This window comes from Phaseolus vulgaris, chromosome 6, assembly GCF_000499845.2.
Source record: "Phaseolus vulgaris cultivar G19833 chromosome 6, P. vulgaris v2.0, whole genome shotgun sequence".
In the NCBI taxonomy this organism is placed as follows: domain Eukaryota; kingdom Viridiplantae; phylum Streptophyta; class Magnoliopsida; order Fabales; family Fabaceae; genus Phaseolus; species Phaseolus vulgaris.
In genome coordinates, this window is record NC_023754.2 from 13893420 (window position 1) to 13919296 (window position 25877).

The 25877-nt window shown below is 34.6% G+C and overlaps 2 protein-coding genes across 2 annotated transcripts; one reads left to right on the forward strand and one right to left on the reverse strand.

Moving 5' to 3' along the window:
• Positions 1 to 623: 623 nt before the first annotated feature.
• LOC137831185 (TORTIFOLIA1-like protein 1) lies at positions 624 to 8204 on the reverse strand. Its single transcript, XM_068638760.1, has 6 exons — positions 7083 to 8204; positions 4539 to 4730; positions 3194 to 3293; positions 2419 to 3113; positions 1459 to 2340; positions 624 to 1157 (listed from the first exon to the last, which is right to left on the reverse strand). The coding sequence occupies exons 1-6, from the start codon at positions 7785 to 7787 to the stop codon at positions 966 to 968; spliced, it is 2766 nt and encodes a 921-aa protein (XP_068494861.1). The 5' UTR covers positions 7788 to 8204; the 3' UTR covers positions 624 to 965.
• Positions 8205 to 22903: 14699 nt separating this feature from the next.
• LOC137831186 (uncharacterized) lies at positions 22904 to 25423 on the forward strand. Its single transcript, XM_068638762.1, has 3 exons — positions 22904 to 24350; positions 24462 to 24861; positions 24934 to 25423. The coding sequence occupies exons 1-3, from the start codon at positions 23602 to 23604 to the stop codon at positions 25315 to 25317; spliced, it is 1533 nt and encodes a 510-aa protein (XP_068494863.1). The 5' UTR covers positions 22904 to 23601; the 3' UTR covers positions 25318 to 25423.
• Positions 25424 to 25877: the final 454 nt, after the last annotated feature.

Consider the following 25877-nt stretch of genomic DNA (forward strand, 5'->3'; position numbering starts at 1 on the left):
ACGTAACTCCCCTATAAACAACATATAAAAGGTCAGGATATTTATAAGGACAGATATTAACATAAGTGTCTAATCGTGTTGATATAAAAGTACTTGCAACCCAGCACTTAATTTTATATTTTGGTTGGAAAAGAACAAACGCAAGAATTTAAATAAAAAACTTTTTATTTTAAAATTTAAAGACATTTTATACAAATTCAAGTTAAATATATTTAGATTTTGTAAATACAGAAATGTTGACTTTTAGTTTCTAAGAAAATCATGTTATTTTTATATTCATGAAATTGTATACATTTCTATAAAAGGGAAAAAAAACACAATTTTCTTGGTGACCAGCAAATATTACTCGATTTCAGAAACTAAATATATTTAATCTAAATTTCTTATTTAATTGTGAATTGTAGGAAAGAAAAGGCAAATAAAATATCAATCTTTTTTATCTTCAATATTATGGAGATTTTAATTTTCCCTTAACTTCCAAAATCCCTATCCTTGTCATTCGTGAATTTTTTAATGTTTTTCTAGGTTTGTATATGTTCTCCAAATAGAAAGAAAAAAATATCAGTAGTGGTGCCTCTGATTATATTTTATAAGCAGAAGGCAAGAAAATGGTGCAAATGAAATAAGCAAATGAAGAAAGATTACATATAATAATTACATGGAAGATTTGTCCATTCGTCTCAATTTACACGTCTTTAAGCAGGACAATTTCTGCAACCAGACACTGCCACTTAGTAATGACCATATCTGTTGATACAAAAAAAATAATGGTGATATTCAACGGTCAAACGTTGCTCTGACCAGTAATAGGATCAGCCTTCACCAAGATACAGGAGAAAAGGGAACATAAATCTGTTGCAATGTAATTGTTTTGAGGAGGCCAAACACCTGAACAAAATTTCAAATTGCACTCAATACCATTCAATTCAAGTTTCAATCGCAGAAGATGATTTGTTCTCTGTGAGCTATTTGTCATGCTGTTGTAGATCAATTTCCCAGGCTGATGCCAACTGCAATAAAAGCTGATCAGGATGTACCCCTTCCCAAGCCTCAGTTGTATCTGTAGAAGCTTCATGTAAATTCAGTAATAGCTCTTTCTTCATTTCCATGGGGATGCCAAAGGTATCGGCTCCATTTTCCAATACTATCTCCAGCAACTGGACATTATGGTCATGAATTCAATAGTTTATGTATCAGAAGAGGAGCTATGTGTAAATTGGAGTAAGCATCAATGGCTAAACAAGCTATTTGTTGCAATTTGGTGTAGAATTATCATTCCAAGGAATGAATGTGCATAAAACCCATAGTTTTTAAAATCAGAATGAATGATCGGGGTCATATACATCTTGAAGATAAAAGGTTATATTTTTTAATCACAAAAGATGTGATTCCATGTAACAGGGAATTATACAAACCATGTTATGGAAATGAAAATTCAAACAGAAGAAAAAGTCGTACCTGTTGGATCCAAGACAAGCAGATGTCATACATGTTCTGGTCCAGTAAGAATTGTCCAATGGCATTCACAATTTCACATGCAACTTCACTTGAAAGTTGGTCAATTACAGGACCTGTTCTATCCATTAGCTTTACAAGCAAAATATCATCACCAGTGGATAATACTTCTGCAAAGGCTGAATCTGTGTCACCTACTTGAAGGGCATCCATTGCATTGGTCCAAGAAGTCCAGATGGCATCCCTCTCTTGCCCAACATTGTCATCAGCAAGAGCTTCTGCAGTCATTTCAGGGATTGCTACCCTTGTTGCTCGAGATGCTCCATTGTCCTCACCAGCAACCCGAATTGCTTCCAAGGTAGCTTCGTCCTTAGAAGCTTGCCAGACACTTCTAGCAGAGGGTCCCTCACCAAGCCGGATGGGCATTGCTGCTTTATCCCAAGCTCTCCTATTTCCTGATTGATCACTCTCATGCACAGATTTTGGTGATCTTCCATCAGCAGAACTACCACCAAAAGCCCTCCTTGAAGGAACCTGGCTATTATTTCTAGAAGAACCATACCCAGGAAGATCCCACCCTTCAGACATGTCAGATCTCCAAGATGGCCCTCTTCCCCTCATTCCCAAAGCATTTCCATCAGATTGGGAAAATCTTTCACCAAATTGGATGCGTCCATCACCGCCTCTTCCATATTTGGAACTGGAGTAGTCATTGAAACCATTATACTTGCTAGATGGCCTGCTAGATGATCCTTCAAACCCTGTAAAGTTTCTACGACTTGATGATATGGATAAATCTCGAGACATGTCTTCAACAATTCTCTCTAGACCTCGCACTCTATTCTCTAGAGTCACCATACTATCATGTGATCCACCCATGAAATCCTGCAAAATTGTTTAAACATCTATCACTTGTGAATGACATTATACCAGAACTAATTTTTTGTGCCATACTGACCATACCTGAAGCATATTCATTAGATGAACTTGTTGCCTTTCCAGTTGCAGCAACTGCCTCTGGATGGCCAACCAATTTCCTCTGTTATTGGAGAAGGGTACTTCAGATTGACCATCAGTTTTAGAAAAACCTGAAAGATTGGCAGAACCCTCCCTCTGATCATTTTCAGCCCTATCATCAGTATCATATGCCTTAGTCCTAGGTTCTTTTGAGTTCACCCTTCTTTCAGGGTATCTGTCATGGCCAAAATCATCATAATTCCTTTGTTTAGAATTTCCATCATTGCCTCTCTCAAAGATACGATATTTATTACTTAAGGATCCATGAAAATCATCATTAGGGATGTTTCCAACAGAACTTGTTCTTTCTTTTGAATCTTTAACATTTGCCTCTGACTCTTCCTCGTTGTTGGAGTTAGAAGAATTAAGGCCTCTCCGAGGAACAACTACTTCCACTGGTAAATCATCCGAACCCCTTCTTTCAAGTTTTTGGAAAAATTCTGGATTTAGTTCTTTATCAGATAAGGCGGGTGCTTTCTTTTTCAGTATTACAACTGCCTTCTCAGAGATGCCAGCTGCTTTGGCCTTAGAATTTGAATCCAAGTTTGAAGAACTAGTTGATGAATTAGTCTTCCTCTCATCAAGACTTACTTTTTTCGGGTCACTTGTATCTGACGAAATAGCTGATTCATTCCCACCATCTAAAGCATAAAAAAAACAGTCATCACCAACATAAACTAGGATAAAAAACAGATTATGACAGACAAATCAAACATCCTACCAGACGAGGGCTTTGAATCATCAAGGGACCCATCTCCTTTTCCTGCGATCTTTTTCCACAATTGCAATGCCTCATTGATGCTATCTCTTACAGGTTTTATCTGAGAACAACAATACATTAATGTAGAAAAAAGTAGATAATAAAGCAAAGGATTAGTTCTCCGGTAACGGAGTTTCAACAAATTAAAATCTGCCATACTAGGACCAATGATCCTTGGCCCAGACTATAAAGAGAACGGCATAATTGGTACTATTGACAGACACCTGATAAACCAGTCACTCTTTGAATGAGATACACTAGAATGCAAGAAAAAAGTCAAAAGGAAAAAGCTAATGTTATGTGGCTACCTTCATTAATGTTTTACAATTAACATCCTTACTCCTTGGTTTTGTTTGGTAAAACTAGATTATAAACTAGCTAGTACCTAATAAGCTAGCTTCTAACTAATAAACTAGTAGCTAGCTGATAAGATCTAAACTGATAAGTTCCAAGTTGATAAGCTAGTCTATTGGATTAGAAATGTCTGGTAGAACTAAATGATGAGCTAATAGGTAAATATAAAAGGAATAAGTACATAAACCCTAAACTTTAAACCTTAAACACTAAATTTTATTATATAAATAAAATTTGTGTTTGCTAGAAAAAAAATTATTACATTATAATAATTTTAGATTCTTTTTTAAGATAATTAAATTCTTATTAAACTTTTCAGTCTTTCTATTTATTTTTTCAAAGTTATATATGTTATTTTTATTTGGACAAGTCATTTTATTAAAACTATTTAACGTGATGAATATTAATCAAATTTAATTTTTATTTATTTCAAAAAGTTTAATTTTTTCAATTTCTCAATTGAAATTACTATTCTTTCTTTTTTACAAGTTTATTGTGTGTAATTTTCACATAATATCATATAATGTTTTTCTCTTTGTAAAATTGTAAAAATGAAGGGAGAAGAAATGTTTTTGTCATTGTAAAATTGAAAATAGGTAAAAATAATAAGAATGATAAGGAAATGTATTCAAACATAAGGGATACTTATGGAACAAAATTAAATAAGCAAGAAGCTAGTTGAAGTAGCTAGTAGCTCATAAGCTATAATCTCCTAAAATAAGTCATTTTGAATTACCTTACTAAACACTTTTACAGAGATCAAACTAGCTTATACAGTAACTAAGTTAATAGACTAACCAAACATACTCCTTATTGAACTAATTTCTTCTTAGAAACCTAACATTTAAATAAAATAAGAATTGCAAGAAGTGACAGCACCGAGGAATCAAAAAATAAAAATAGCATGGGATGCCAACAAGTTATGATTAGGAAATCTCAGTGTAAATGCTACCTTGTCAAATCGGCAAGCCTCGAGTACTTCCAGTGTGGGTGCTGCTTTATCAATAACCAAACTGCTTGAATGCAATGCCAAAGAACTTAATGCCTCAGCTGCTGCTTTACGTGTTGCCCAATCCGTACTTGAAAGACATTCATGGATGCTGGGCAGCAAATGTTCCAAACTTTGTGGTGCAATTGCTCCAACCTGCAATCAATACCCAATTACCTCTGAGGAATTTTCATACCAGTTCTAAACATCATAAAATGGTAAGTCGGCGATTAATGGCCCCAAGTTTGACAAAAACAAACAAACCAACAGAATCAAAATTAAAGACATCTTTGCAGCCTCTACCATCCAAATCTGATAGACCTATGCCAAATATTGAACTGCAACTTCCAACTTCATTGGGATTAGCCTCTGCAGTTGCCAAAGCCACTTTCCAACATCATTATCACCACATATGACCATGTTAAATTGAACTCTACAGATGAATTTTTGCCAATATAATCAGGTCTAACTAAATCTCAGTTTTTGTATAACCCTAATGAATCTACTACAATAAACAAACAGCAATTGTTTAGCATGTTAAGAGTTAACATAGAACCGAACAGAGCCAGACATACAGATAAAAAAAAAAGTGATACGTTTTGGATCCAGCAAGAGAACTAAAACCAACACAAATGCTCCTCTTGGCAGGGCACTCCCTGAATATATGTAAATCACTCCACCATAGTCTCTTAATAACAAAACGACAAAATTTAAACATAATTTCATAAGTACTTTTAGCATTGTTTTCTAATCAGAATTAGAGTTTCATATCTAAGTAAGCCTGTGTTTGGAGTAGCGTTTCAAGCCCCAGATCAACATTTCAGATGTGAAAAATAAAAGCTACTCTAAGTAACTTTAACTTGGATGTGGATCACAGATCTAGTTTGATCCGATGTCGAACCAAACATGCACAAAACTATCCTGTCCTGACCTACACAAATCATTACTGTGAAATTCCAATTCCAAATTGAATACAGAAACAAAAGGCGCCAAAGGATACTTCTAAGTCTAAACCTAAAGAAAATTCTATCACAAAATAACTAAAGCATCTAAATGTTTTACACTAAAGCTCCATTCATACCCAAATAAAGAAAGGACAAAACCACTGTGCCACCTCATGACCAAAACAACCACTCAAGTTCAAACTGAAATCAACACCAATGCTCCTCTAGACAAGGTACTCCATAGATATAACTCAAGCACTCCACCATATCTGAATAATCTGTGTGAACATTTAATGCAAACCTTTATTGTGTATATCATGAAGGTAACACTCCAATTCTGGTTTGAGAACAAAACCAAAACAAAACATGTATCTGCATCTAAGTTTTGTCATAAGGGAAACTCTATATCTGAAAATAACTAAAGCGTCTCAAATGTTTTACCCTAATGCTCCGTTCACACCCTAGATAAAGCAAGCACAATACCTAATGACCAAAATAACCCTTCAAGTTCGAACTGAAAGCAACACTAGCGCTGCTCTTGGCAGGGTACTCCCTAGATAAAACTAAAGCACTCCTCCTCACCTGAATCATCTATGTGAACCTTTAATGCAAAATGAAAACTTTTGTTATGAGAATCATGTAGCAGAAACTCCAATTTTTTTAGAACAGAATAAAAGAAACACCTATGGATCTACATCTAAGCTTTTGATCTAAAGAAAACTCTAGACAGCATAATAATCAAGACCCTCAAATGCTGCATACTAAACCTCCATTCATACTGAAATAAAGTGCAAAACCATTGCATCACCTAATGACGAAAATAACCCTTCAAGTTCAAACTCCACAAAAACTTAGATGCAATGAAGTGATATTGCTGGGGTTCTCCAATCGGAATTAGAATTTCACCTCAATAATCTATATAATAAAAGATTCCATTGATTATCATCCTGTATTATTCAAATCTGATTTGAGTTGAGAACAACACTAATAGCATCTGCATATATGGTACTACTAGTACTACATCTAGTATTTCCATTGGCGGGGTACTCAAATAACTCAAGCACTCGTCCATACCTGAATAATCTAAGCGAAATTTTAATGCAAATCTTTACTACAAAAATCATGGAGATGAAATTCGAATTCAGATTTGAGAACTGAACTAAAGAAACACCAATGGATCTGAATCTAATTTTTGAACTAAAGAGAACTCTACATCCAAAATAACCAGAGCACCTACAATGCTTTACACTAAAGCTCCATTCATACCCCAAATAAAGCAAGCACAAAACCACTGTACCACATAATGACCAAAATAAGCCTCCAAGTTCAAGCTCTACAAACGTGTTGTTCCCAATCAGAAATAGAGTTTACCTAAACAGTCTCAATAATAACAGATTCCATTAATTATCATCCTGAATTACTGAAGTGAAACTCCAAATCTCATTCCAGAACAAAACCAATAGAACCAATGGTACTACATTTAAGTTTTCTTCAAAATAATTCACATCAATCCACCAACCCTTGATCCCACTCCACCCAACCCACAAAAATGCTGTCCTCTCACCTGTGACAAGCTGGCAACCACCGGCAAAATCGCCGCCTTGGCCATGAAATTGGGACTGCTGAGCAGCTTGCAGATCCTCGGACAAAGTTTCTGGAACGCCGGCACCGGCGCCTCCCCTCCGCCGCCAGCACACTCCACCATCTTCGCCATGCACACCGCCGCGCCCGCCTGCACCCCCTTGTTCTGCTCCCCCATGGCCTCGAACAGCGGCTTCACGAACAGCCCCACCACCGTCCCGACCCCCCCTCCCCCGCCGTCGCCCTTCAGATACTGCGCCGCAAGCGCGCCGACGGTGTCGCGGCAGGCGTCTCGCACGGCGGAGTCGGCGTCCTTGAGGCGGCGCACGACATGGGCGATGATCTTGGTGAGGTGCGCGGCCGCGGCATCGGCGTGGGCGGCGCAGACGGCGGCGAGGAGGCGCAGGGCGTCTCGCTTGACGGCGGGCTTTGGGTCGGTGGCGGCGTCGTAGAGGCAGTTGAGAATCATGGGAATGGCGTCCGGCGAGAGCGCAGCAATGGTCTTCTCGAGGTCCTCGACCGCGATCTGGTGCGTGTCGCGGTCGGAGAGCTTGGATAAGGAGGTGAGGATCCTCTGCTTGAGCTCCACCATAGCAAGGTGGGATGAGAGTGAAGAAGATGAGGATGAAGATCTTGATGAGGGTGATGGTGTTGGGTTTGTTTGGTTTTGGGGTTTTGGGTGCTTCATTGCTGTGAAAGTGAACAAAATGTTGTGTCTGAGTTAATGTTAAAAGGGGTTTTCTTTGGACTCAATGCAATGGAAAAAGAAGATATGAGAGAAAGCAAAAGCAATGTGTGAAAGGAAAATGTGAACTGATTTGAAGTGGATCTGTGAGGGAAAAAGGGTGCAAAACAAGTTTTCAAATATCAGAAGAACTCAAAATCATGGACCCTTTCTTTTTGGAAGTTAAGGATTTGGAAAATGGTGATGCCCCATATATAAATTTATTATTTTTATTATATAAAAACAAATAAAATTGTTGGAATATGGAAATAGGGTTTTTGGGTACCACCACAATGCCTGGATCTTGCTTGGGTAGTGAGATGCACTACAACTGTACCTCTAGGGCAAGGGAAGGGACCCTATGGCTGTAGAATATAGGGTAGGTGTTACTGCCTTACTGGGATAGGGTTATACCCCAAAGGTATAAAGAAAAATTCATGAGTTAGTGTTTTTTCATGTTTAGCTTGATGAAGGAGTGAAAGATTTGGAGAAGAAAATTTAAGAGTGATTTTGAATATTTCCTTATGTTTATTTAAAAGCAAAAAATGTAGAAGGAACAATTTAAAAATAAAATTTATGTGGCTTTCATAGTATTCTAATTCCTTTCATTTTATTTATTTATGATTTGAGATAAAGTGTTGTTTAAAAATTAAATATTTTAATATAAAATCAATAATAATAATATATACTCTTTTTTTTAATAACAATGGTAAAGTAAATAATTAGTTGATCTAACAAAATCAAATAACCTTTCTTTTGTTTTCAATTATCTAAACAAGTAGAGATTTTTTTTTAATCGTTTCCTTCTTATTTCTATTGTATAAAACATTTTTTCATTATAGTTATTTATTTTTGTTTAATTCTTAATTCTTAATTCTTAATTATAAAACATTTTCATTTTATAAGATGATTTCCAAAAAAATAAGAATAGATACCACTCAAAAAAGAAATCCATGTCCCTTATTTATGGTATATCCACCAATAATTATGCAATAAAAAAACTTTTATAACAATTTTCACAATTGAGATATACATGCTTAAAATATTATGAAAAAAATTGAATTTAAAGGAATTAAACTGGTAGTAGAATAACTCCAAAAGATAGAATCATTAAATATATATAAAAATGTTAATTTTAAAAAATAAACTCAAGACATGGTGTAAAATATAAATTGCTTGTCACTTATTATAAAAGTAATAATGTGATCTATAATATCATGAAAAAATAAATTTTAAAAATATATATAAAGTAGGTGAACTAACGCCTTCTTCCTCAATTCTCACTTGGACAACATTGAATGTTCTTATTTGGTTGGGTTTGACTTTGGTAAGTTTATTCGTCGTCTATATCGCTTTTTCATCTATGTAATTTAGGGTTTTGTTTTGGTTAGGTTAATTTGTTTGAATTTCGTTTTATTGTTTGGTTTCATTGCTTTCATTTCATCTTTCTTCTTTGTGTATACTCAAGTTTAAATAAGGATAAAATATATTTTTGGTTATCTCAATACATTTACATCAATGTATATATTTTATTCACACTTAATAACTTTAATCATAAATTATTTGATGTAATAATAAATAAATTCATTATTTTAATTAAGATTTATATAATTGGGTTTATTTAAGTCTTAACTATTCTTTTTGTTAATTTTGTGTTTTTAGAGTAAATAGTCTGAAGGAAGTGTCTACCTTTACGAATTGTGCAAATATGCAAAAGTTCACTTCTTTGAATCAAAATATAAGCAAATATTCGATAGGATTTTATGCAAAGTATGAGAAATTTTATCCACCTAAGTAGGAGTTGGATCTTCTCCACCAAAAGTGGTGCCTCCAACATGGAATGTGTATCAATATCTCTAAGTGCAAAGTTGCTTCCTTAGTTTATTTTTCTGCATTTTTTATCTTTGACTCATTGAAGGCTAAACCTTTTTTTTTGTTGATTCCTTTGTAATTTTCGATTGAGTTATGAGGTTTTGATCAATAAAAGTTTCATTTTTTTAATTCTATATAGTAGTTGTGTTTAATATCTTAATCTCTTGGAAAGTTGGTTTTTGTGAGAGGTTATACTTAAACACTCATGATTGAGGGTGTGTTTGGATTAGAGGGTGTGAGGGAGTGGAAAGTTGAGGGTGAGTGGGAGTGGAAGTGTGAAGAAAGTTGAGGTTGTTTAGATTGGGGTATGTTAGAGTGGATATGTGAAGAAAGTTTATTGAAATTTGTGAGTGATGGGATAGTTGTAAGAATATTATAAATTATTTTGAATAGTAAAGTTTGTAAGATTACAATTTTACCCTTGTATATAAATAAAATAAAATAATGATTAATCCTATTTCATATTTTAGTTAATTATAATTTAAAATTAAAGTATAATTTTATTATTTAACATTTTATTAATTAAAATTTATTTTTTATTTAAGTTAATTTATTTACATAATTTTAATATTATATGTGAATTTTTAAATTATGTTATGTTATATATAGAAATATATAAAAAAATTAATTAAGTATTTTAGATGATTAATATTATTTATTATTATATAAATTTATTTTTTATAAATAATTATATATATTTTTTATTATTAATAAAATTATTAATATTTAATATAAATAAAATAAAATAATAATAATAATAATTATTATTATTATATTCTTTATTAAAATTATTTGATTTGCATTTATTATTATTATTTTATAAATTAATTTTAAATCTTATTATTATTTTAATATTTATATTATTAGTATTAATAATACTTTACATTATTATTATTATTATTATTATTATTATTTATTTGGGTATACACAGTTTATTTAAAAAAATTAAATGATTTTAATTAGCTTTTGTGGATAAAAATGTAATTTAGAGATGTCTAGCTGGCTTTCTCTTCTCCCCTTCAGCTTTCTCTTCATCAATGAGAAGCTCAAAAATTCATCCAACTTCCCTTTCCACTTCCCTTCTCCCTCCTCCATCAGTGGAAGCAAACGTGAAGCACCTCCTCATTTCCGTCGTCGTGCACAGTACTCATGTGGATCCAAACGAAGCCTGGGAGTTTTCCTTATCTTAAAATTTGGTTTCTTAGTTAGTTCACATTGTTTTAATTAATTTCTTAGACCCATGATTCAAGATAGAACAGATAAGCATTTCCGTGGAGTTTACGCATGGAACAAAGTCGGTACTGATTAAACTAGTATACGCATGTTTTACGGGTGAACTTAAGTTGAATCAGATTGACGCATGTTTAATATGGTTTAACTCTGTTTGAGGATTGAGAAATAACTAACTTTACAGAACCTATGAAGAATTCAATGGTGGAAGAACTTGGGGATCAACCGCTTTTTATTTGTTGTTTTAATATCTTTTATATTTTATGTTAAACAATCTCAACCCCTCTTATCTTTATTGTTATCGCTAACTTTTCTTCTTTGCAAATGGACTCTAAACATTGATTTGTTGATTTTCTTTTTGGATTCGTTGGGAGACGACTTGGATCATCTGACCACAAATATTCTCTCCCCAGGGCCGATGTTTATTTATTTATGTCCACTAACAATCTCACTAAAATCTTTCTTCCTAAATTCTACTATGATCAAACTCCTTATATACAAGGGTCCCGATTTTTGGACAACTCTAAATGAGTTGCTCCACCATACAACTGCCAACATGGCACAAAAAATATTATTTTATTTTGGTTGTGGGACCCAGGAAAAATCTGAACATTTAGTGTTTAGGTGCTTTAGAATGTGAAATTAGGTTTTAAGAAAGGGGTTGAATTTAGGTTTCTTCTTCTCCTCCACATCATCTTCCAGTTCTCTGCAAGCTCTTTGTTCCAAGTTCTTCGCAACCTTTATGTGCAGCGGTGTTTGTCGTCATCCTAGGTGCATCTTTTTTCATGGTGGTTTGGTGGCGGTGTCATCTTTGACATCCTCCTTTCACGGTGGTTGGGTAGCGGTGTCGTTTTCGACATCCTATTTTCACGGTGGTTGGGTGGCGTTCTCCTCTTGGACATCCTATTTTCAAAGGTAATACATTTATATTTTCCATTTGTTTATTAAGTGAAACATTGATGTTGTGTGATTTTTGTTGTTGGGTCATTCCTGTTATTTGTCCTGTGTGACCCTTGTATGAGCCAAAGCTATTTTTTTGCACAGACTGTTAAGATAAATGTATATTCGTATTTCATGTTGGGTGTATTTCACTATTATTGTAGTATTTTATTTCATAATAGCATGTTCAAATACACAAAGAAAAATGATTGGTCGACCAACTCATTTAGAGTTGTCCAAAAATCGGGACCCATTTTTCTGGAGTATGACTTGATTTTTTGTGAAAAATATTGTTGGAAATATGTGTTTTAGTGTATAAATAATGCAGAGTATTTGTTTGGAATGTTAGGTTGATGAGGTACCAAAATTTTTAAGGAAATTTTGTAATGTTGACATGGATAAGAAAGGTAAAAAAAGAGTGTTAGTGTTAGTGTTGATGTTGGTTGGGGAGGGGCACAAGGTGGGGAGAAAGTGGGTTAAATCAGTTTTTTATAGGCCATCAAAGTAGGATAGTGTGAAGTAACCACAATGTTCACTGAATTTAGAGGGTTGCAGTATGTGGTGACCCTAGTAGGATTATGTGGTGACCCACATTATACTGCACAAACACAACGAAACTTTTTAAGGAAATATGAAGTGAGTGTTCATGTTTGTTAGTATGTGCATGATGTGTGGAGAAATTGTGTTAGATCATATATTTAGAAAGCATGAGTGTAAAGCAGTGTGAAGTGAGCAAAAATTCAATCAACTTAGAGGGTTGCAGTATGTGGTGACCCTAGTAGGAGTATGTGGCGACCCACATTACAGTTCGTGCACAGGCCTAACATGGGAACTTTTTTTTGAAATGTCAATTGTGTTCGTGTTGGTTAAGGAGGGACACGAGGTGGGGAGAAAATGGGTTAAATGAGTTATTTAGAGGCTGTGAGAGTAGGACTGTGTGAATTAACCACAAAATTCACTCAAGTTAGAGAGTGATAGTATGTGGTGACCCACTTTACACTTCCTTCACAAACCAGTGAAAATTGTTATGGAAATATGAAGTGAGTGTTCATGTTTGTTGGGATTGGTATGATGAGGGGAGAAAGTGTGTTAGATTAGGTCTTTAGAGGGCATGAGTGTAAGGCAGTGTCAAGTGAGCAGAAATTCAGTAAACTTAGAGAATAGCATCAAATGGAGACCCTATAGGGAATATGTGGTGACCCATATTACACTTCCTGCACATACCCATGGAAACTTTTTCTGAAAATGGGAAGTGAGTGTTCATGTTGGTTGTAGTGGGGCATGAGTTGGGGACAAAGTAGTTTAATTGAGGTGTTTAGAGCCCATGAGTGTAGAGCAGTGTGAAGTGGGCACAAAATTCACTCAACTAAGAGAATATAATCAAATGGTGACCCTATAGGGAATATGTGGTGACCCACACTTCACTTCCTACACATACCCAAGGAAACTTTTTCTGGAAATGGGAAGTGAGTGTTCGTCTTGGTTGTAGTGGGGCATGAGTTGGGGACAAAGTCGTTTAGTTGAGGTCTTTAGAGGCCATGAGTTTAGAGCAGTGTGAAGTGGGCACAAGAATTTTTAAGTGCACTTGCAAAATCTTGCGTGATAGTCTTTCAGTAGATGATGACAAACATCTGCAGACGTCTTACGTTGATGATAAAGACGAACCCTATGAGCAAGGCATACCTGAAGAGCAAGACGTACTCGAACAACAAGACATACCCGAAGAGCAAGACATACCCGAAGACCAAGATGGAGGAGAAGAAAAAAGTAACATATTAACCCGAGTGAAGCATAGAGCAAGGAAACGTGTGAAGTCGGCTGTGATGAAATCACCATAGACTAGGTATGGAAAGGGAAAAAACGATTTTGTTAGTCATAATTGAAAGGGACTAGATAGTAATTTGAATATTTGACACCACTGAAGTGCATATCAGGTCATTTGGTTATCTGTACTATAACTTATTCCAATGTGTTATTCAGTAAACTTGTTATACATGAAGATGTTTTGAAGTCATGTTTGTTATTCCGTTGCAGGTAAAAAACAATGCACTCAGTAAATTTTGACGGATGTGACAATGTATTAAGGATGGAGTTTATGAATGACACATGTACATTTTTGTTATGTAATCTTGAACAATTGTGGTAGATGTTCAGCCACCCACATGTAATGACTGGTTGTATATGTTTGTATGAAATTTTGTTTATCGTATTCAAATTTGTAAGATTACAGTGTACATGGTTATCCCCAAAATGCGGTAAATTTATTCTAAATCGATGTATTAAGTATGTAGTCTTAATGATGCATTTTCCCTTGAGACACCTAATTTGAGTTTATCCAAAGGCAAACATTACTTGTATTTAAGCACTAATGCTTTTTGGCATGCACTATAAGCGAAAACGGTCCACTGCCGAAGGGGTTGAATTTAGCTTGCACGAAATAATTTGGATTAAGCGAAAATGGTCCAGTGCTGAAGAGGTCCAATTTAGCTTGCTCGAAATAATTTGGATTAAGCGAAAATGGTCTAGTGTTGAAGAGGTCCAATTTAGCTTGCACAAAATAATTTAGATTAAGTGAAAACAGTCTAGTGCTGAAGGGGTCCAATTTAGCTTAGACGAAATAATTTTGTATTAAGCGAAAATGATCCAGTGCTGAAGAGGTCCAATTTAGCTTGCACGAAATAATTTGGATTAAGTGAAAATGGTCCAGTGCTGAAGAGGTTCAATTTAGCTTGCACGAAATAATTTAGATTAAGCGAAAACATTCTAGTGTTGAAAGGGTTCAATTTAGCTTGCACGAAATAATTTTGATTACTTCACACCCACATCATGCTCATGCATCGCCCTTCTCAAGCACTGCACTTTTCACAGTACGTCAAAATACGAAAATGTAGTGTGTGTGCAGAAACCTTGTCACAGGTTAACACATTTTCCTTCAAAGGTCACCACTTATTTCCTTCTAGGTCACCACCAAGTCTGACATGAGCCAAGTCCATCTGGGATTGTACTTCTTCACATCCATATAGGTGGCCCCATCCTCCCTCATTTCACACCCACATCATGCTCATGCATCGCCCTTCTAAAGCACTCCACTTTTCACAATGGATTAAAATACGAAAATGTAGTGTGTGCAGAAACTTTGTCAAAGGTCACCACATTTGCCTTCAGAGGTCACTACTTATTTCCTACCAGGTCACCACCATGTCTGACATGAGCCAAGTCCATTTGTGATTGCACTTCTTCACATCCATATAGGTGGGTCCATCCTCCCTCACTTCACACCTAGTGTTTCACGAGCGTACGAAATACATACAAATAGATTGTCACATTGTTAGAAAAAATTGAAGAAGGGTCTCATACATTTTCTTTTCATTTCTACCACGTAGCAACTAGTTGATATTTATACCAAAGCCTTAAGTCATCAATCTTTCAAAAGTATTTATTCCAAGCTGGGTCTCATCAATATTTGCTCTCCAACTTGTGAGGGGCTAACAAAAGATATGGATACAAGGCTTTTAGAAGGAAACTAATATTAATTTTTTCTTTTCTAATTCTTAATTTTTTCTCTTTGTACATATGTCTAGCTAAGGGTGCGCAAAAAATCTGGTTAGCCTAATCTGATCCAATTTTTTAACTGCTATAATCCATTATAAATTTGTTTATTTAAATCTGGATTTTATTTTGATCCATATTTTATAATTTTTTCAAATTAGATATCCATTTTATTTATACAAATTTTAAAAATTAGCAAATCCAAATTTTCAATCCAAATCATATATTCCACTTTGCTCTGCATTTAAAAATTGCGAACCACTATTTCTATCTACCTCTGACTCTCTCTCCACCGCCTCCGACTCCCTCTCCACCGTCTTGGCAAATCGATTTCATTGCATCGAAGCACTATGTCTTTGCAACAAAAGCAACTTACGGGTAGGTTTCGTTTTCATCCATAAGCACTTCTATTTGGATGGTTGTTCTTGATGCATGTTAATATTTTTTCAACTCACCATTACTTCTACGTTTTCCATGAGTCATCTCATCAATTCCAAATATGTTTGCCATAGTTTATCCAAATCAATTTTTTGGTATGATTAACTCCCAATTTTTGGGGTTCCTACATTGCAAATAATAGTGCACCTTTATATTTAAATAACTATAAATTATCTCAATCAACACTAAGCAATGATAATTAAGAATCTCTTACACTTTTCTTGAAAAAATCCGCTTCTGAGGTCTAATCACTTTGGCACTACTTCATGAGATTTTGATTCATTTTACCATATTTAGGGATGGTGCATGGACCTAGTCTTCACTTAGCTTTTATTTTGTTTAAACAAATGCCATAATGCATATATGATTCCATTAATATATAGTATATTCCTGCACATACTACAAAATACTTGAAATTAATTTTCTCAGAATTTCAACATTTCTCAAACATATAAAATATAGACAACACAGAGAAACAAAAAATAGGGTTGTAAGCAGTTTGCAATTCTGTTTGAGCTGAGATACCCCATGCAAAGGAAATCAACCATAACAAATCAAAATAAACTTGTGTGCGAAGACTAAGAACAAGCCTTAATGTTCACTTTTTGCGTTTTAAGACTCAAATAATGACATCAATAACTGTTGTTTTGAGTAAAATAATTTTACCGTAATGAGCTAGTCAACTCATTACTGAACTCGTGAGATTGACTGAGTTCAAACGAGTTTGTGTAAGTTAACTCAAGCTTGTTCAAATAGGATTCTACAACTGAGTTAAACAATTGTGTCATCATGGGCATGTAAACTCATCCAAGTCTGAGTTAGCATTCTAGCTTGATTATCATATTCATATTAAATGTCCTAAATGTTAGAATATATGGCCTTAAACGAGAGGGGAGTGAATTGTTTAAAGAGGGTTTTCGAAAAAATTTTAAGCTAGAACAAAATCCTTTGAATGAAACTCAATCAGAAATTCGGTTAGCCAATAAATAAAGCACAAAACAGCAAAGCACTAGAAAAATAATCGGTTGTTTCTTCGAAACAATCGGTTGTTTATACCAGCAGAGCAATAACAACTGAATTTAAATGAGTTTATGGGAAGAAAGAGATACACAAACAGTTTATACCGGTTCACTCTTAAACCAAGAGCTACATCCAGTCCCCAGAATCCACTGGGCAATCCACTAAGCAATCAAATACATATTACACACAAAACCACCAAAGAAGTGACCTTGAACCCTTCAAGAAACACACGTCCTTTGGCACAACACACACCAAGAATGTTGATCTTGACAACCTCAAGAGCACACAACACTCCTTGGCTTACAACACCAAAAAATACAAAGTATTCAAAATGAATTACACTTGTTTTTAGAATGCACTGAAATCAATACAGATGTAATCCTATTCCACTCTCTATTGAGAAAACCAAAGCTGAATAGTGAATGTTCAAATCTTGAAAGCAAACTCTCACAATTGAAAAACTCAAATATGTTTTTCTTTTCTTGTTTGTTATAAAACATAAACAAACTATTTATAGCTTTCAAAGATTGGTCAAAGCATTTAAAACATGAGCGTATTCAGTTTGAAAATCATTTAAAGCACACTCAACTAACAAAACATATTTTGTTAGGATTTTCAAACAAACAATCGATTGAAAGCACGAAACAATCGATTGTTTTGGTTTGACAACGAGTCAACCAACTAAAACAGTTTTCAACCTTTTTAAAAACACCTAAGAGTAAAATAATCGGTTGTTTCGACAAAACAACAGGTTGTTTTTCACTTAGTTTGAAAAACACTTTAATCTTAAAAGATTTGAAAACACTTTAGCTTTAGATTCAACAAAGAGTGGATTACACAGATAAACTACCCAGATCCTATCCTAAACACAGCAGCAACATCAGCCTTGCATCAAACACTCGGATTTGGATTCTTCAAAGCCTTTGATCACACTTGATTCAACACTAATTTTAGTTTTTTTGTGATGTTTTTGAGATTTGGCAAGCAAATGCTATACCAATAATTGCTAAACTTGAAGGTGTAGAAAATATGCTTCTTGTGATGTTTATGCCATCCATATAAATAAGGTTGATTCATTGATAGGGGGTTGATTTAGAAAACCAAATTAACAACATTAACATGAGTCATGCCAAATTTTTTAATAACGTTTTAAAGCAAACTAACCAAACTCAAGGGAACTACTTTTGGGTTTGTACAAGGATTTATGAGCCAATTCAAATCTTCCCCAAACAACTAAACTAGGAGGTTTCTCCAATGTAAACTTCCTCTTATAAATTACATGGAAGAAATTCTTTTTGTCAAGGTAATAAATAGGTCAATGTTGGATCAAATTAAAAGCCATGATGAGGAAGAATCAAACAAAGACTTTCTTTAAAACTAGAGAAAAAAGTTTTTTTGTAGCCATTACCATAGATTTGTGTACTGTACTTGGATGTTATGTGAGACTTCAAATGGTCAGCCTATGGAGACCAGCATATCTACGTCAATTATAAACAACCATTGAGAATTAGCTGTTATTGGTTACTTTAGATACTAGTTCCAATGTGCTTTAGAATGTAGGGTAAACATTTAATCTGCAATTGCTTGGAGCCAACTATGATGATATAAGGCTTCACTTGAGGATTTAGGAATACAAAGGACAAGCTTGAAATAGAAGTGTAGTATTGTGCAAAACGTGTTTCTACTTGGTGTTTCGCATGCTTCTTGTGCATATGTTTTTAGTTGATAAGACTAGACAAGGGGTACACTTTAAATTTGAGTGGTGGAGTAAAGCCTAGCAATGAAGGTTTTAATTTAAAGCATAAGTAATTATTTCGAACAACAGTCACATACACAACAGAAGACGAATGTAAACTCTAAACTTTGAAAATTTTCAACTTAATTTAACAAGAAATTTTGAAGATATAGATGAAGCACTCAAAAGTTATTTGGACCTCCTAAAAACTAGCAATGTGACTGCTAAGAATCCACAACTTGAGCTATTATGACCCTAACATTCACATCACACGCATACATGCCTTCATAAATTGAGAATTCCTGCTTTCTAAAGGTATTATAGAGAATAGGACAACTTTAAAGAAAATCATACCTAGGGACCTTGTGAAGTTGTTGTTATTGCACTTCACTTAACAACTATTAAGACATGGGGTCTGTCAATTCCATATTTTGAGACTAAAAGGTAAATCCAAGAGTTGTAAATGAATTGGACTATCACACTGTATTTTATTGATAAAATGTGAATGTGTTCCTTTTGTTGTTGTCGAATCACTGTACTAACAAAAAAATTTTACCCTCCACTTCCTTTCTTCCCGTTTCTTATTTTATATACTTGTATGTATATGTATAAATGACTTTGTAGTTTTTACATCATATATTCTTTTTTTATTATTGTAGAGGACACCCCTCTAGCCATATTGCAAAGGATACAATAATAGGTTGTATCTCTTACTTTTATTCAATGTCATCAATGCACGAAGAAAAAGATTATTCAGTCTTAAAACTAATTAAGCATGTGGTTTCTACTCCACCAACTGTCTCTGACTCTACAAATGCAAGACCTCTTTGCCATGAGGGAAGAAAAAATAGCTCAGAAGCTTGGAATCATTTTATTCAACTAAAACCTAAGTTGGATAAGAGAGCTTAGTGCAAGTATTGTGATATTCTTATTTGATATGAGAAAGGAACAAGTGCAATGCGAAATCATGTGTTGAGATGTCCAAATAACCCTTATAAAGAAGAAAACAAGAGGCAAAAAGTACGTGCATCTTCAATAGTTTATGGAAATATGAACTCTCCTTCCTATGGTAGATTTAACCAAGAAGTTTGTCAAGAAGAACTGGTAAAAATGTTTGTGGAAGCTGAATTTCCCTTTCTATTTGTTGAGCATGTTGCTTTTAGGAAGTATTCAAATGCATTGCAACCAAGATTTAAGATCTCATTACGTTATACCTTATCACAAAATATTATATCATTATGGAATGCAAAAAATGTATATTTGAATAAGTTTCTTTCTCAACATTGTCAAAGAGTTTGTCTAACTACTGATACACGGACTTCACCTCAAATATAAAATTTATGTGTTTGACAACCCACTTCATTGATAATGATTGTATCTTACATAAAAAGATTTTGAATTTTCGTCAATTAATAAGTCATACAGGAGAGGAGAGGTCATGGCTAAATTTGTTGAGTCATGCTTGCATGAATGGGGTTTGAATTGTGTTTTAACCTTGATAGAAGATAATGCTACATCAAATGACATGTGAGTTCAACACTTGAAGAAAATACTATTATCTTGGAATAACTTGGTTTTGAAAGGTGACTATGTTGTGCACATATTTTGAACTTAATTGTGAGTAGTGGACTAAAAGAGATTGACTACTCTGTTTTAATAATTCGCCCTGCATTGAAATATATTAGATCATCTCCTTCTAGATTTATGAAATTCAAAGAGTGTGTTGAGAAACAAAACATTGAATATAAGGGTCACATCTGTTTGGATGTTGAAAATAGGTAGAATTCAACTTATTTGATGTTAAATGTTGTTTTGAAACATAAAAAGGAATTTGATGAGCTTGAGTTTCATGATACAAAATAAGCTAATGAGTTAGGAAAGGGATTTGGTTTGCCTTCTTAAGAAGATTGGCAGTATGATGAGTCTATTCTACCATTTCTGAGTATTTTTTACGAAGCTACTATGCGCATCTCTGGTGCCTCCTATGTTACTAGTAATATGTACATGTTAGAGGTGGTAGGAATTTGGAATGGGATCAATCATTTTCTTAAGAACAACACTCAAGAAATATGAGAAATATTGGGGTGAACCTAACTAGTTGAATATGTTGTTGCTAATTGTCGTTGTCTTAGATCCTAGATATAAAATAAGATATATGAATTGGGAAATTCATCAACTTTTTGATTTAGAAAAGACCACTAACAGATGTGTCTTAAAGTCAAGATTAGATATTTCTTTGAAGTTGTTGTTTGATGAATATAAAAGTCAAAATGGGGGAGCTGAAAATGACACACAACATATACATGTAGAGATACAAAGTTATAAGAATGATCCATATGGTTGGAATAAATTTTTGCAAACAATAGGGTTAACCTCTTTAAACAAATCTGAGCTTCAAAATATTTAGAGGAGGAACTTGATACAAGTACAAATCTGAATATTCTAGATTGGTGGAAAATTAATTCATGTAAATTTCCAATCCTTTCAAATATAGCAGGAGAATTATTAGTTATGCATGTTTCTACAGTAACATCTAAGTCCACATTTAGCACAAGAGGAAGAGTGTTTGATCCATATCGTAGTTCTTTATCACATAAAAAGATGGAGGCATTTATTTGTACACAAGATTGGCTAAAAGTTACACCTTTACCATCATTGTTAGACTATGATTTTGAAGAGCTTCAATGTGTTGACCAAGCTATGTTGATGTTCCAAATACGTATTAATATTACAATTAAATATGTATTAAGTAACGATAAGTTTTTTTTTTTATTTCTTATAGAGTTGGTTTCTCAACAAGATGTTGGCGAATCAACCATAATTTCTCTTACATAGTATGTTTGCTTCATGGCCACAACTTGATTTCTTTGAGGTTGAGATGTTATGATTCACCAATGATTTTGAATCACAAGAAGTAAATAAGTTAACTTTTCTTTGATTGTTTTTTATTTTTGGTGTTGCATACAGGTTGCAAAAATGGACTTCTTAGTCCTTATAAGCATGAAGTCTTGTGAAGAATATGGAAATATCCAAGTCATGTAAATTTATTTTCTTAGTTGATTTGTTTTTAGCAGTCATGTTGTTTTTGCTTATCTTTTTTCTTAGTTTATTTGTTTTTTCTCATTTTGTTGTTTTTGCTTATAATTTCTCAGATTATGATACATGGAATATTTCAAGGTTGGAGAGGAGACAAGACAATGCACAAAGATAGCAAGTATGTATTGAAATTGTTTGTTGTTGTTCTTTTCTAAGGGATTAATTATAATTATTATGGTTTCAGTTCTGAAGTTATGGTTCCTGATTTGGATTTGACCTTGCCAATGAATGGAGGCAGTGGATCAACCATTCCAAGCACCATCATTGATGAATCTGCCTCAACAAGAACTAACTTCTCCTTCACTCCCTCTTCAACCAAACCAACTCCCCTGCCTTTTCCCAACCATTGTCCTGTTCAGAATCTCCAAGCCTTTGGTGTTCTAACGGGTATGCTTTACTCTTCCATGTAAAGATCACAAACCATTGAAGATTTTAACTTTTAAATTACAACAATTTATTTGTATCACAAAATGTTTGATCTATGAGATGATCTAAATTATATGACTCTAGTTGAAGGGTCATTCACATGAATTATTAAATATTGGAACCATGGTTGTCAAACTCGCGAGTCAACTTGTTGACTTGTCCGAGTTCACGTTCCCACTTTGCCTTACCGAGTTAACTCGTCAGTAGACTCGGTTTTGAGGTAAACTCGGTGGACTCGGTGTGGAATCGGTAGACTCGGTGTGGACTCGCGACTCTGGTCCGAGTTGGCGAGTCCAGCTGGGTTTTTTTTTTTTTAAAAACAAAACTGTGTCGTTTTGAATGGGGGCCTGAATGAAATAAAAAAACTTAGGTTTTTGCGTTTCGTTTTGTGTTTCCGTTTTGTTCTGTGGAGTGTAGCAACGATAGATTGAGTTGTGAGTTGCAGTAGTGGTGGTCGCGTCGCAAGTTGCAGTGGTGGTGGTCGCGTCGCAAGTTGCTGCAGGTGGTGGCGTCGCGTTGCTACAGGTGGGGCGTCGCGGTGGTGCGTTGCGGTGGTCGCGTCGGAGTGTTCGTCGGACTTGTGGGTTGTTGTTGCTCATCATATAAGGTTAGAGTTGGGTGGTGTGAAATTAGGGTAGGAAAGGGAAGGGATTATTAGGGTTTTTTTTTTTTTAATTGGCTGCAGAATGGACTGTTTTTTAATTGAGAATAGTTGTTGGTTGCCCTGCACTTTTGTTTTTTTGACAGAAATTGAATTTGGAGGAGCAATATTTTTGTTAAGAAATGTCTGGGAGTGGATCAAATTCAAGTGAGCTCAATAGAACTGCATCTGCATCTTCTAATAGAAGTAAAAATGCTTCAGGAAATATAACTGATGTTGGATGGAAGCATGGGATAGATATTAATGGCAGTGGTAAAAAAAGTGAAGTGTAGTTATTGTTCAAAGACTGTGAGTGGAGGAATATTTATGTTCAAGCATCATCTTGCTGGAACTAGGGAGGACTCTGAACCTTGTTGTTCTGTTCCAGAAGAAATAAGAGATTTGATGATAAAAATTGTTGCAGAAGCTAAGCAAGCCTCTTTGAAAAAAAGAAAGTTAAATATAATTGATGAAGACCAAGGATGTGAGGGGCTTGAAGAAAGACAACATATATTTGGTTCTAAAGGAAAAGAAAAAGTTGGTAGTAGGGGGGCAGTTCAAGCTACCATAAATCAAATGATGAAGAAAGGTTATAAAGAAGAAGTGGATGCTCAAGTTGCTGAATTTTTTTACACAAGTGCCATTCCGTTTAATGTAATTAAAAATCCAGCTTTTACAAAGATGTGTGAAATGATTGGAAAATATGGAGTTGGCTATAAACCTCCATCTTATCATATGATATTAGAGAAAAACTATTGAAGCAAGCAATTGACAAAACTGATTTAGTGCTTCAAGAATACAAGGAAGAGTGGAAGAAAACAGGTTGCACAATCATGTCTGGTGGGTGGACAGATAAAAAGAGGCGTTCTATTTGCAACTTCTTGGTAAATAGTCCTAAAGGGACTATTTTTATGTATTCATTGGACACCTCGGACATATCAAAAACTGCAGATAAAGTTTTTAAGATGCTGGATGATGTTGTTGAATTAGTTGGAGAAGAAAATGTGGTGCAAGTGGTGACTGATAATGCTGCAAATTTCAAGGCAGCTGGAGAGTTGTTGATGCAAAAAAGGGAGCATTTGTATTGGACCCCATGTGTTGCCCACTGCATTGATTTGATTTTTGAAGATTTTGAAAAGAAGTTGAAGGTCCATGAGCTTACTATCAAGAAAGGAAGAAAGATCACCACTTATATTTATGGCAGATTAATGCTAATTAGCATGTTCAAGAAGTTCACAAAAGAAAGAGACTTGATAAGACCGGGTGTAACTAGATTTGCCACCGCTTATTTAACTCTAGGTTGTCTTCATGAACTGAAAGCCTCATTATTGACCATGTTCAGTTCTGAAGAATGGAAAACAAGTAAATTTGGAACTTCACAAGAGGGGAAAAAGGTTGAAAATATGATATTAGACAACCGATTTTGGAAGAATATCTCCACGTGCCTCAAAGTTGCTGCCCCTCTTATGGTGGTCCTAAGATTGGTGGATTCAGATGCAAAACCTGCAATGGGTTTCATATATGAAGAGATGGATCGTGCAAAGGAGAAGATTAAGAACAATTTTAATCATATTAAGAAAAGGTAAAAATTTTATAGCTTTTCTCTTTAAAAATTTAATTACTCCTTCTTCTTCTATTACTTATATGATAGTTGGTTGGTTGGTATTGATTACTATTGAATGAATGTATGTAGCTATGAAGAGGTTTGGAAAATAATTGATGCAAGATGGGATAATCAACTTCATAGGCCTCTGCATGCAGCTGCATACTATCTCAATCCACAATTCCATTATGAACCTGAGTTTAGATCTGATGATCCTGAGGTGAAAGAAGGCTTGTATACATCCATGAGAAGATTGGTTAAGGATGCTGCTGAAAGAAGGATAATTAATGTGCAACTTGTTGAGTATCATTTTGGTAGAGGAGCCTTTGCAATGGATGACACAAAGGAAAGTAGAAAAACAATACTTCCTGGAGAATGGTGGGAGATGTTTGGGTATAGAACTCCTGAGTTGAAGAGGTTTGCTATCCGAATTCTAAGCTTGACTTGTAGCTCTTCTGGATGTGAGCGAAATTGGAGCTCATTTGAAATGGTAATTGAAGTTATCTATAATTTCTTTATTTAGTTTTATATGGTTAGTTACTAAATTTCCTATTTAATATAGGTTCATACAAAGAGAAGAAACCGTTTGCATCAGAAAAAGATGAATGATTTGGTGTATGTCATGTACAACTTGAAGTTGAGTAATAAGCAAATTAGAAAAACAGTTGCTCTTCCCTTTGATGATATTCAATCAGATGATGAATGGATAACTGAAGAGGGAGATAATATTGATGAGATTGATCAAGTTCAAGATGCAAATGTTCACTTAAATTCGGCAATAACAGTTCCAACTCTAGATGCATTTGATCTTGAAAATTTGACTTTTGATGTCAATGTGGATGAAGATGAAGATGAAGATGGAGATGATGATGAAGATGATGATGGAGATGATGATGGAGATGATGGAGGAGAGGATATCATTAGAGGATTGGACATGGAAATTTGAATTTCTAATTATTTAATTTCTATGACTTGAATTGAACAATTTAACTTTTGTAGCATTTGTATGACCTTCTTTATTTGAGACTTTGAAGTTAGATGATTTGGTATATTATTAATTCTCATTCAGGACTAAATGTAGTTATTTACACTATTTTTTTTTAATATGAAAGTAGACTCTTACGAGTCTACGAGTCGAGTCTACGGAGCTCCCACGAGTCTACGTAGACTCGCGAGTTTGACAACCATGATTGGAACCCTACATAACTCTCCATATGAATTTAAGTTTGTGTCATTTTCTTCCTTTTCTTCACTATTACCAAGGAGATGGGTTTTGACATGTATTTTGGTGCTTGGAAGGGTTCATTTGAGGCTGGACACATGAGAAGGCTAATTGGTGTGGATCAGTGCTATTATTCAGAGTCAAACTCATCAAAAGTTTCACTATATGAGCCAGTTGACACCAACAATACCAATCTCTCAATTTCTAGGGAAAATGAAAACATGGGTCATGACAAGGCCATCATGATATTCATTGACTTTCTTGTAGTAAGAGTTGCATAAAGA